Source organism: Oncorhynchus kisutch, linkage group LG10 (assembly GCF_002021735.2).
Source record: "Oncorhynchus kisutch isolate 150728-3 linkage group LG10, Okis_V2, whole genome shotgun sequence".
NCBI lineage: Eukaryota > Metazoa > Chordata > Actinopteri > Salmoniformes > Salmonidae > Oncorhynchus > Oncorhynchus kisutch.
Genome location: NC_034183.2, coordinates 6,997,666 through 7,010,668, shown reverse-complemented (window position 1 = coordinate 7,010,668; position 13,003 = coordinate 6,997,666). Strand labels below are relative to the sequence as shown.

General features: G+C 41.6%; 1 protein-coding gene across 1 annotated transcript in view; it reads left to right on the top strand.

Moving 5' to 3' along the window:
* LOC116375785 (uncharacterized) overlaps window positions 1-12,975 on the top strand; it is a 25,233-nt gene extending 12,258 nt beyond the window's left edge. Inside the window, exons 6-7 of the mRNA XM_031832963.1 lie at window positions 215-316; window positions 12,025-12,975. Of these exons, the coding sequence (XP_031688823.1) occupies window positions 215-316; window positions 12,025-12,159 (237 nt within the window). The 3' untranslated portion in view covers window positions 12,160-12,975. The remainder of the gene's footprint in view (window positions 1-214; window positions 317-12,024) is intronic.
* The last annotated feature ends 28 nt before the right edge of the window (window positions 12,976-13,003 follow it).

The following is a 13,003-nucleotide window of genomic DNA, read 5'->3' as shown; positions in this document are numbered from 1 at the left end:
CACCTACCTATTGCCCTATTGCGGTGCCACCTACCTACCTACCTATTGCCCCATTGCGGTGCCACCTACCTACCTACCTATTGCCCTATTGCGGTGCCACCTGCCTACCTATTGCATATAACCCAGAGATAGATTTAAGAAGACCATGTTTTTATATTGTACTTGTTCACCCCTTCTGTCATATTCACCTCTAAGGTCCTGTTTTCCTTCACAGATCCTGAGTTACCTGGTTGCCAGTGACCGTCTGTGTGCGCTGGGCTACGAAGAGGCTCAGGTGGAGGAGGCCATGGAGATGTTCCAGAACTGTGAGAGCAAGGTGAGCTTGTCAATACGTAGAGCAAGGTGAGCTTGTCAATACGTAGAGCAAGGTGAGCTTGTCAATACGTAGAGCAAGGTGAGCTTGTCAATACGTAGAGCAAGGTGAGCTTGTCAATACGTAGAGCAAGGTGAGCTTGTCAATACGTAGAGCAAGGTGAGCTTGTCAATACGTAGAGCAAGGTGAGCTTGTCAATACGTAGAGCAAGGTGAGCTTGTCAATACGTAGAGCAAGGTGAGCTTGTCAATACGTAGAGCAAGGTGAGCTTGTCAATACGTAGAGCAAGGTGAGCTTGTCAATACGTAGAGCAAGGTGAGCTTGTCAATACGTAGAGCAAGGTGAGCTTGTCAATACGTAGAGCAAGGTGAGCTTGTCAATACGTAGAGCAAGGTGAGCTTGTCAATACGTAGAGCAAGGTGAGCTTGTCAATACGTAGAGCAAGGTGAGCTTGTCAATACGTAGAGCAAGGTGAGCTTGTCAATACGTAGAGCAAGGTGAGCTTGTCAATACGTAGAGCAAGGTGAGCTTGTCAATACGTAGAGCAAGGTGAGCTTGTCAATACGTAGAGCAAGGTGAGCTTGTCAATACGTAGAGCAAGGTGAGCTTGTCAATACGTAGAGCAAGGTGAGCTTGTCAATACGTAGAGCAAGGTGAGCTTGTCAATACGTAGAGCAAGGTGAGCTTGTCAATACATATTCTAAAGGATTCTACATATTCTAAAGGATTCTACATATTCTAAAGGATTCTACATATTCTAAATGATTGAATTTGAATTCAATTCTGTTGCTGCTAATATCACTCCATAATATCAAAGCAACTGCAATTTTTTGCTGTGAAAGTATTGGGCCAGGTTTCCCTGACACAGACGAAGGGCTCTATTTATTATTATTTATTTATTTTTTACCTTGATTTGACTAGACAGGTCAGTTAAGAATAAATTCTTATTTTCAATGACGACCTTTACAAAATTGTATTTTGTCACATGCTCTGAATACCGTGAAATGCTTACTTACAAGCCCTTAACCAACAATGCTTAAAGAAGTTTAAAAAAAAAAAAAAAGTGTTAAGTACAAAATTTGAAAAAAAGTTACAAATAATTAAACAGCAGTAGTACAATAACAATAGCGAGGCTATATACAGTCGTGGCCAAAAGTTTTGAGAATGACACAAATATGAGTTTTCACAAAGTTTGCTGCTTCAAGTGTCTTTAGATATTTTTGGCAGATGTTACTATGGATACTGAAGTATAATTACAAGTGTTTCATAAGTGTCAAAGGCTTTTATTGACAATTACATGAAGTTGATCCAAAGAGTCAATATTTGCAGTGTTTTCAAGACCTCTGCAATCTGCCCTGGCATGCTGTCAATTAACTTCTGGGCCATATCCTGACTGATGGCAGCCCATTCCTGCATAATGCTTGGAGTTTTTCAGAGTTTGTGGGTTTTTGTTTGTCCACCCGCCTCCTGAAGATTGACCACAAGTTCTCAATGGGATTAAGGTCTGGGGAGTTTCCTGGCCATGGACCCAAAATATCGATGTTTTGTTCCCCGAGCCACTTAGCCTTATGGCAAGGTGCTCCATCATGCTGGAAAAGGCATTGTTGGTTCTTTAAGAGGAGCCTCTTAAAGAAGAAGTTACAGTTCTGTGAGAGCCAGAAATCTTGCTTGTTTGTAGGTGACCAAATACTTATTTTCCACCATAATTTGCAAATAAATTCATTAAAAATCCTACAATGTGATTTTCTGGATATTTTTTCTAATTTTGTCTGTCATAGTTGAAGTGTACCTATGATGAAAATTATAGGCCTCTATCATATTTTTAAGTGGGAGAACTTGCACAATTGGTGGCTGACTAAATACTTTTTTGCACCAATGTGAATGTAGGTAGAGATATTAAAGTCACTTTTGCATAGATAATAGCAGAGAGTAGCAGCAGCGTAAAGGGGGGGGGGGCAATGCAAATAGTCTGGGTAGTCATTTGATTAGATGTACAGGAGTCTTAGGGCTTGTGTGTAGAAGCTGTTTAGAAGCCTCTTGGACCTAGACTTGGCACTCCGGTACCGCTTGCCGTGCTGTAGCAGAGAGAACAGTCTATGACTAGAGTGGCTGGAGTCTTTGACAATTTTTAGGGCCTTCCTCTGACACCGCCTAGTATAGAGGTCCGGGATAGCAGGAAGCTTGGCCCCAGTGATGTACTGGGCCATTCGCACTACCCTCTGTAGTGCCTTGGTGCAGTTGTCAAACCTTTTGTGGATCTGAGGACCCATGCCAAATCTTTTCAGTCTCCTGAGGAGGAATAGGTTTTGTTGTGTCCTCTTCACGACTGTCTTTGTGTGCTTGGACTATGTTAGTTTGTTGGTGATGTGGACACCAAGGAACTTGAAGCTCTCAACCTGCTCCACTACAGCCCGTAGATGAGAATGGGGGCGTGCTCGGTCCTCCTTTTCCTGTAGTCCACAATCATCTCCTTGTCTTGATCACGTTGAGGGAGAGGTTGTTATCCTGGCACCACATGGCCAGGTCTCTGACCTCCTCATTTAATGCTGTCTCGTCGATGTTGGTGATCAGGCCTACCACTATTGTGTCATCGGCAAACTTAATGATGGTGTTGGAGTCTAGCCATACCTGGCCAGGGTCCTTAGCTTAGTGATGAGCTTTGAGGGTACTATGGTGTTGAACGCTGAGCTGTAGTCAATGAATAGCATTCTCACATAAGTGTTTCTTTTGTCCAGGTGTGAAAGGGCAGTGTGGAGTGCAATATAGATTGCATCATCTGTGGATCTGTTGGGGCGGATGCAAATTGGAGTGGGTCTAGGGTTTCTGGGATAATGGTGTTGATGTGAGCCATGACCAGCCTTTCTAAGCACTTCATGGCTACAGATGTGAGTGATACGGGTTGGTAGTCATTTAGGCAGGTTACCTCAGTGTTCTTGGGCACAGGGACTATGGTGGTCTGCTTGAAACATGTTGGTAGCCAGTGTAGTGAGTCAAATCTTTTGGTTCTTGTCAAGATTCTAGCCGCCGTACTTAGCACTAACTGAAGTTTATTTAGTGCTTTATCCAGGTAGCCCAGAGAGTATAGCATTGTAGTAGTCTAATCTAAAAGTGATAATAGCACTGATTAGCTTTTCTGCATCAAAATGTTTCAGGTTTTTGCATTGTTACGAAGATGGAAAAAAAACTGCCCTTGAAATATTATTGATATGTTCGTTAAAATATAGATCAGGGTGGGGCCCTTCAAAGTTTTATTTGAAACGACTGCATAACCATCAAGATGAATTGTTTCTTGGAACCTAGAACTAACATCTCTGTTTTGTCCGAGTTTAAAAGCAAAACATTTGCCACCTTCCACTTCCTTATGTCTGAAACACAGGCTTCCAGGGCAGGCAATTTTGGGGCTTCACAATGTTTCATCGAAATCCACAGCTGTGTGTCGTCCAAATAGCTGTGAATGTTTACATTGTGTTTCCGAATGACATCACCGAGAGGTAGAATGTATAGTGAAGACAATAGTGTTCCTAAAACAGAACTCTGTCAGAAGACAAACCATCCACAGAGACAAACTGATAACCTTATTTATTTATTTACCTTTATTTAACCAGGTAGGCAAGTTGAGAACAAGTTCTCATTTACAATTGCGACCTGGCCAAGATAAAGCAAAGCAGTTCGACAGATAAAACGACACAGAGTTACACATGAAGTAAAAACAAACATACAGTCAATAATGCAGTATAAACAAGTCTATATACAATGTGAGCAAATGAGGTGAGAAGGGAGGTAAAGGCAAAAAAGGCCATGATGGCAAAGTAAATACAATATAGCAAGTAAAATACTGGAATGGTAGTTTTGCAATGGAAGAATGTGCAAAGTAGAAATAAAAATAATGGGGTGCAAAGGAGCAAAATAAATAAATAAATTAAAATTAAATACAGTTGGGAAAGAGGTAGTTGTTTGGGCTAAAACCTTCTGACAGATAAGATCTAAACCAGGCCAGAACTTGTCTGTGTAGACCAATTAAGTTTTCTAATCTCTCCAAAAGAATGTGGTGATCGATGGTATCAAAAGCAGCACTAAGGTCTAGGAGCACGAGGACAGATGCAGAGCCTCGGTCTGATGCCATTAAAAGGTAATTTACCACCTTCACGAGTGTGGTCTCAGTACTATGATGAGGTCTAAAACCAGACTGGAGCGTTTCGTATACATTAGTTGTCTTCAGGAAGGCAGTGAGTTGCTGTGCAACAGCTTTTTCAAAACATTTTGAGAGGAATGGGAGATTCGATATAGGCCAATAGTTTGAAAAAAAGATCTGGGTCAAGGTTTGGCTTTTTCAGGAGAGGCTTTTAATACTTCCACTTTTAGTGGGTTTGGTACACATCCAGAGGATAGGGAGCCATTTAATATGTTCAACATATGAGGGCCAAGCACAGGAAGCAGCTCTTTCAGTAGTTTAGTTGGAATAGGGTTCAGTAGGCAGCTGGAAGGTTTAAAGGCCATGATTATTTTCGTGAATGTGTCGAGAGATACAGGATTAAAAAACGTGAGTGTCTCCATTGCAGACTCAGGACAACTGAGTTTTTGAGAAATATTTAAATTCAAAGAGGAGTCCATAATTTGCATTCTAATGATCATGATCTTTCTGTCGAAGAAGTTCATGAATATATCACTGCTGAATTGAAAGCTATTCTCTCTTGGGGAATGCTGCTTTTTAGTTAGCTTTGAGACAGTATCAAAAAATACATGTTGGATTGTTTTTTATCCTCCATCAGGTTGGAAAAGTAGGCTGATCGAGCAGCAGTGAGGGCTCTTCGATATTGCACGGTACTGTCTTTCCAAGCTAGTCAGAAGACTTCCATTTTGGTGGAGCGCAATTTCCAGTCCAATTTTTTGGAAGCTTGCTTCAGTGCTCGGGTATTTTCTGTATAGGAGGGAGGTAATTTCTTTTGACAAATGTTTTTTGTTTTTAGAAGTGCGACCGCATCTAGGGTATTATGCAAGGTTGAATTTAGATCATCTGTTAGGTGATTAACAGATTTTTGTACTCCGATGTCTTTGGGTAGGTGGTGGAAGTCTGGAACGGCATCTCGGAATCTTAGTGTTGTCTGAGAATTTATAGCTCAGCTTTTGATAATCCTTGGTTGGGGTCTGAGCAGATTATTTGTTGCGATTGCAAACATAAGAAGATGGTAGTCCAGGATTATGAGGAAAAACATTTATATCGACAATATTTCATCCACCTCTCAAAACTAGATCCAGCGTTATGGCTGTGTTAATGCGTAGGTCCGGAGACATGTTGGACAAAACCCACTGAGTCCAGTGGTGACTCCGAAAGCCATTTGGAGTGGGGTCTGTGGAATTTTCCATGTGAAAATTGAAGTCACCAAAAATGTTAATATGATCTCCTATTTACTACAAGATCCAATCGGAATTCAAAGTGATTAAGTATGCTAAATAGATTTCATGACTAGAAGCTTAAAATATGAAAGTATTTTTTTTGTCAATTGTAATTTTCTTTCAGAAATATTAGCTACACCTCCGACTGCGGGATGCATAGGGGATATGATCACTAGTGTAACCAGGAGGAGAGGCCTCATTAAACACAGTAAATTCATCAGGCTTAAGCCATGTTTCAGTCAGGCCAATCACATCAAGGTTATGGTCAGTGATTATGACTGACTATAACTACCTTGGCAGTGAGTGATCTAACGTTAAGTAGAAGTCAGGGATCAAACATTCATTTGTCCTATTTTGAAATGTGAGTTATTATCACAATCTCTTTCAATAATGACAGGAAATGGAGGAGGTCTTTATTCCAGTGAGATTTCTAAGGTGAACACCGCCATGTTAAGTTTTGACCGACCTAGATCGAAGCACAGACACGGTCTCAATGGGGATAGCTGAGCTGACTACAGTGACTGTGCTAGTGGTAGACTCCACTAAGCTGGCAGGCTGGCTAACAGCCTGCACCCTACCTCATTGTGTAACTATAGGAGTTAGAGTACTGTCTATGTTAATAAATAAGATGAGAACGCCTCTCGAGCTTGGATGGAGTTCGTCAGTCCTAAGCAGACTTGGTCCTGTTTGTGGGGGAATCCCAGAAAGAGGGCCAGTAATCTACACATTCTATCTTTTGGGAGGGTCAGAAAACAGTTTTCAACCAGCGATTGAGTTGTGCAAGTCTGCTGTAAAGCTCATCACTCCCCCTAAATGGGAGGGGGCCAGAGACAATTACTTGATGCCAACACATCTTTCTAGCTAAGTTACACTCTGAAGTTATGTTGGTGACCTCTGACTGTTTCATCCAAACATTGTTGGTGTTGACGTGGATAACACTATCCCTGTACCATCAACACCGCCAGTTTTAGCCTCAGCCAACACCATCTTCAGATTAGCCTTTACGTTGGTAGCCTTGCCCCCTGGTAAACAATGTATGATATTTTTGTATTCTCATATTGCGGGCAATGGAGTTGTCAATGACTAGTGTTTTCAATTAGTCAGAGCTAGTGGTGGGAGGCTTCGGAGGCTCAGACCCCGTAGCCGGTGGAGTAGAGAGCTAGGGAGAAGGTATAATGTGACTTAGCTTTTTCTTATTTGGGGGGAGGTGTAGGGCGGAGGAGGTCCTGCCAGGGTTGCCAGGTCTAGCTAAAATTTCTCACCTAATGACCGCTCAAACCCCGCCCAAAAGGCTTGAAAAGTAGCCCCATTTTTTTTCACAGCAAGAGAGTTGCCAAATTTAGACAACAAAGACTTATTCCATAACATTATTGAGCCAATTATAGAAGGAATATCGTAGTAACTCGTAACGGCGTTAGAAGCAAAATGAGGTTATCCTCAAAATAATAATTATTGCGAGTTATAAAAAGATAATTTGCCCTTATTAAACTCGCCAGATAATTTGCCCTTATTAAACTCGCCAGATCATTTGCCCTTATTAAACTCGCCAGATCATTTGCCCTTATTAAACTCGCCAGATCATTTGCACCTAATAAACTCGTCAGATCATTTGCCCTTATTAAACTCGCCAGATCATTTGCGCTTATTAAACTCGCCAGATCATTTGCCCTTATTAAACTTGCCAGACCAGTTGCCCTTATTAAACTCGCCAGATCATTTGCCCTTATTAAACTCGCCAGATCATTTGCCCTTATTAAACTCGCCAGATCATTTGCCCTTATTAAACTCGCCAGATCAATTTGCCCTTATTAAACTCGCCAGATCATTTGCCCTTATTAAACTCGCCAGATCATTTGCCCTTATTAAACTCGCCAGATAATTTGCCCTTATTAAACTCGCCAGATCATTTGCCCTTATTAAACTCGCCAGATCATTTGCCCTTATTAAACTCGCCAGATCATTTGCGCTTATTAAACTCGCCAGATCATTTGCCCTTATTAAACTCGCCAGATCATTTGCCCTTATTAAACTCGCCAGATCATTTGCCCTTATTAAACTCGCCAGATCATTTGCGCTTATTAAACTCACCAGATCATTTGCCCTTATTAAACTCGCCAGATCATTTTCCATCAATGGAGGGCGATTTAACTCACTTGACTGCTATGATTAAGCAATAAGGCACACAGGGGTATGGTATATGGCCAATATACCACAGGCTTTGTAAATACATTTGATTGATTGATCCAGGCACTTTGCTAAGGGCTGTTCTTAGCATGACACAACACGGAGTGCCTGGATACAGCCGTTAGCCGTGGTATATTGGCCATATACTACAACCACCCGGGGTGCCTTATCGCTATTATAAACTGGTTACCAATGTAATTAGAACAATAAGAAGTCATTTTTTTGTATATGGTCTCATATACCACAGCCTTCAACCAATCAGCATTCAGGGCTCGAACCAGGTTTATAATTGTAAATAAATCCCCTTTGCGCATGTGCATAACTATATATATATATATCCAACAGAGTTTGAGTGATAAAAGTTGGACAGAGAATTTCTAAATCTCTGAAATGTTTGCTATTTTCTGGCAATTGTGCTGTTATTATGTTCCAGATGTTAAGATTGCAAACCGTTATAAATGGCCCATTTGCAAGATGGACTTCTTATTTCAATAGGCTACAGATAAAAAAATCTGGGTTTATGATTTTAATTCAATTTTACCATGGTTTGCTTAGATAAAGGCAGCGAACCTATAGCCCCTGATAGGCCTCTACATCTAATTTCAGATAGCATGCAGTAGCCTAGACAAGATTTAGGCTAGATGTGAACTGAAAAGATTTAGCAGCTTGCTTAGTTCAAATGAACATAGTCATTTATTCAACATGAATAGCTAGGCGATTGAAGTGCTTGTGTTTCCCAATAGCCTGCTGGAATAGGCTGAGGATGGGGTCATAATTTCAATCACTAAATAAAATATTAATTATATGTATATGAACTGAATATGCTTGTCAACAACAGCCAGTGTTTAAAAAAATAATAATAATCGTTTTTACCTGTAGCCTAATCTGACTACTGTTACCTTCGATCTAATGCGTTCTAACAACTGATCGGCAAATGTGATTAAGATTGGATGACTTCCCAAGCAATTAACTAAACATGCCATTAATTATTGCATAATAACACAAGGCTACAACAACAAACTGAAGTTATAGGCTATTTATTCAAGTGTTTTGCCAACTCAAGATATCTTCATTTCAACATATGTATTGTATCAAATGGTAGCCTACAATGGCATATAAAAGAATAAGCTACTTGATGGCCAACGGAGGCAAATGTGTCATTCTCCACATTTAATGTCAGTTTCGTTCAGCACTTTTCCCCATAAAAAGAACCACGCGTGGGAGTTCCATAACTTCAATTTAAAAAATTCCACTCGGAAAGCCCCCAAAACCCAAGAACGGAGCATAAATAAAACACTTCGCTTGATATTCTTTTCTTTAAGCAAAGTCAACATTAGAATGCCGTTTAATCCACCTCAGAGGGAATTTATGTAATGCGCCCAGTCGTTTTCCAGTGCTCTGTCTCCATTATTTCTTGATGCACATCAGTTCGAGCGTATTAATATGTTTTATGGAAATAGGAGTCTCCATAATGACAATCTAAATATCTAAATAGCCTAATTACCTACAACTGGTAAAAAGTTGTCACGACGTGCTTCTCCCTCTCATCTCGCTCAAATGACTCAGCCAAAAGCTGTAGTGCTCTCTCAACACACACACACACATTCACCCCTCTATCTCCCCAACACTTACGCACTCTGCAACAGCCTGCCTCACTGCCTGACAGTCAGCAGCAGGTGACAGTGAATTATATATATTTTTAAAGAGAAATGACATGGCGGCCGCGGTGCAATTTAGAAATAACCCCAAAACCCGCAACCATCGACCAATACATTTTTACCAGCGACTTCGTTTTCTAAGTAGCTTAAATTCCAGGAAAACCACACTGGGTCCTGCAAATGTCTAGATAATGTGTTCGGGGTGAAACAGTTTAATAATTTTTAAAAAAAGTGGCGTGTGAGGACAAAACTAAGACCTTGGTCAACTTGTTAAATAATTAAATAGTTAAGACTAAAAAGCATAGCGAATGTTTCGGCGGGATCGGAATGGTCAAATCCATACCGAAAGCAGACATTGGCTGCCATGAGTCGCATTAACAGAAATCCCATGCAGCCTTGTTTACACGTTTGAACACTGGAATGTGAGATGTGATCCATGACTCCATTAGGATGATATAAATCCTCATTATTTAATTTCATGATTTTTCAATTTGAGAATATTTATATAGCCTACACTGGGGCGGGGCGGGTGTGGCTTCGTGACAATGACATAATAGCAGCTGCTCACCGATTTGATAGTTCCACATGCTACATCACAACATCCATTATGCAGGTGTCTGCTATCGCTTGATCCGATGAAATCTAGAAGCCTAAACCTGGTGTCGGACAAAAAGCACTTTCAATAGAAAAGGCTACTCTCCTCGATGTTATCTTCACAAATAATCCTGATAGGTATCAGTCTGGTGTTTTCTGTAATGACCTTAGTGATCACTGTTTTACAGCCTGTGTTCTCTAACAGCTGCTCAGTGAAACGACCTGTCCTGATTTGTCATAGACACTTGCTAAACAACTTTAATGAGCAAGCCTTCCTTCATGAACTGGCCTCTGTAAAATGGTATAGAATCAGCTTGATCCCCTCTGTCGAAGACCCTTGGACCTTATTTTTTAATATTTTCAGTGGTATTGTTACCAAACACGCCCCCATGAAGAAAATTTGAGTTAAAAGCAAGTTCAGCCCCTGGTTCGACCGTGATCTTGCAGAGTTACTCCACCTCAAGAATTACAGTTGGCGAAAGGCTCGGCACACACGTACTCAGAATGAGTATGAGAAATAAGTGCACTCATGCTATCCAGAAGGCCAAAGTTAGTTACTTTAAGGAGCAGTTCTTTCTCTGTGGGTCTAACCCCAAGAAGTTCTGGAAAACAGTTAAAGACCTGGAGAATAAACCCTCCTCCTCACAGCTGCCCATGTCCTTTAATGTTGAGAATGTAGTTGTTACTGACAAGGAATCACATGTCCCTTAATGTTGATGATGTGGTTGTTACTGACAAGAAGCAAATGGCTGAGCTCTTTACTCACCACTTCATTAAGTCAGGATTCCTACATGACTCAGCCATGCCTCCTTTCCCATCCAACATTTCCTCATCTCCACATCCCTTCTAATGCGACTATCCCCGATGCTTCTACCTCTTTTTCCCCCGCTACAAAGTTTCTCCCTGCAGGCGGTCACTGAGACCGAGGGGCTAAAGGAGCTCCTCAAACTTGACCCCAAAAAAACATATTCTTTAAGGTTGCTGCCCCTATCGTCGCCAAGTCGATCTCCGACCTTTTAACCTGTCTCTCCTCTCTGGGGAGGTTCCCATTGGTTGGAAGGCAACCACAGTTCATCCTTTATTTAAAGGGGGAGATCAAGCTGATCCTAACTGTTATAGGCCTATTTCTATTTTGCCCTGTTCTTCAAAAGTGTTGGAAGAACTTGTCAATAATCAACCGATTGGCTTTCTTGATGTCTATAGTATTCTCTCTGGTATGCAATCTGGTGTCCGCTCAGGTTATGGATGTGTCACTGCAACCTTAAAGGTCCTCAGTCATGTCACCATGATTCTAATCGATGTTGTGCTGATATTTTTATTGACTTGGCCAAAGCTTTTAATAGTGTCTCTGAGGGGTCTTTGGGCTGGTTTGCTAACTACCTCTCTCAAAGAGTGCAGTGTATAAAGTCAGAAAATCTGCTGTCTCAGCCACTGCCTGTCACCAAGGGAGTACCCCAAGGCTCAATCCTAGGCCCCACGCTCTTCTCAATTTACATCAACAACATAGCTCAGGCAGTAGGAAGCTCTCTCGTCCATTTATATGCAGATGATAGAGTCTTATACTCGGTTGGCCCCTCCCTGTGTTTTGTGTTTAATGCTGTACAACATCTCCTGCCATGTCACTGATGCGTCGTGAAACAGTGTTGTTTGATGAAGACATTGTCTGTATAGTTTTTTTGGGGCCTTTGCCTTTTGGTAGGCCCGTCACTGAGAATAAGAATTTGTTCTTAATAAGTGACTTGCCTCGTTAAAGGTTAAATAATCGTTTTTCCATTGAGGATCTTTATTGCAAGACTAGGGGAAACCAGCCCATAAATGCAAAATCTTGCAAACGTTAATTCATTTTGTTTAATGTCAATCCATAATGAATTCTTATTCCAGGCTGGTGAATTCCTGCAGCTCCTGGCTCAGTTCAATGAGATGGGCTTCCAGCAGAGTGCCATCAAAGAGGTTCTACTGGTCCACGAGAACCACAGGGAGAGGGCCCTGGAGGATCTAATGACACAGCACAACTAATGGCTGTTCTACTGGTCCACGAGAACCACAGGGAGAGGGCCCTGGGGGATCTTATGGCTGTTCTTCAAAGAGGTTCTACTGGTCCACGAGAACCACAGGGAGAGGGCCCTGGGGGATCTTATGGCTGTTCTACAAAGAGGTTCTACTGGTCCACGAGAACCACAGGGAGAGGGCCCAATGACACAGCACAACTAATGGCTGTTAAACAAGAGGTTCTACTGGTCCATGAGAACCACAGGGAGAGGGCCCTGGGGGATCTAATGACACAGCACAACTAATGGCTGTTCTACTGGTCCATGAGAACCACAGGGAGAGGGCCTTGGGGAATCTCATGGCTGTTCTACAAAGAGGTTCTACTGGTCCACGAGAACCACAGGGAGAGGGCCCTGGGGGATCTCATGACTGATATACAAAGAGGTTCTACTGGTCCACGAGAACCACAGGGAGAAGGCCCTGGAGGATCTCATGACAACGGAGGGCTCTATTTATTCCGTAATCGCAGAAATTCTCAAATTGAGGGCAATGTTCCCACATTCACGGTAAACGCTGCAGATTGTCGGCTTAATAGGAAAATAGCGTGAAATAATGCTTCAGCGATACAGATTAAATAGAGCCCATTATACCGCTGATTAATGTGCAGCAATATAGTAACCTTTTAATGGGTCATGTTCATTAGGGCACACTGTAGCAGAACATTTTGAAACACAAAACAAAAGTGTGTGGCAGTCCTTTTATGAACACAGCCATGGGGTTTTTACTCCATCAGAATATAGATATGATGGATTATTGATTTGCGAGTAAACATTTATTTTCACCCCACTGCCTTGACTTTTTTCACTTGCAT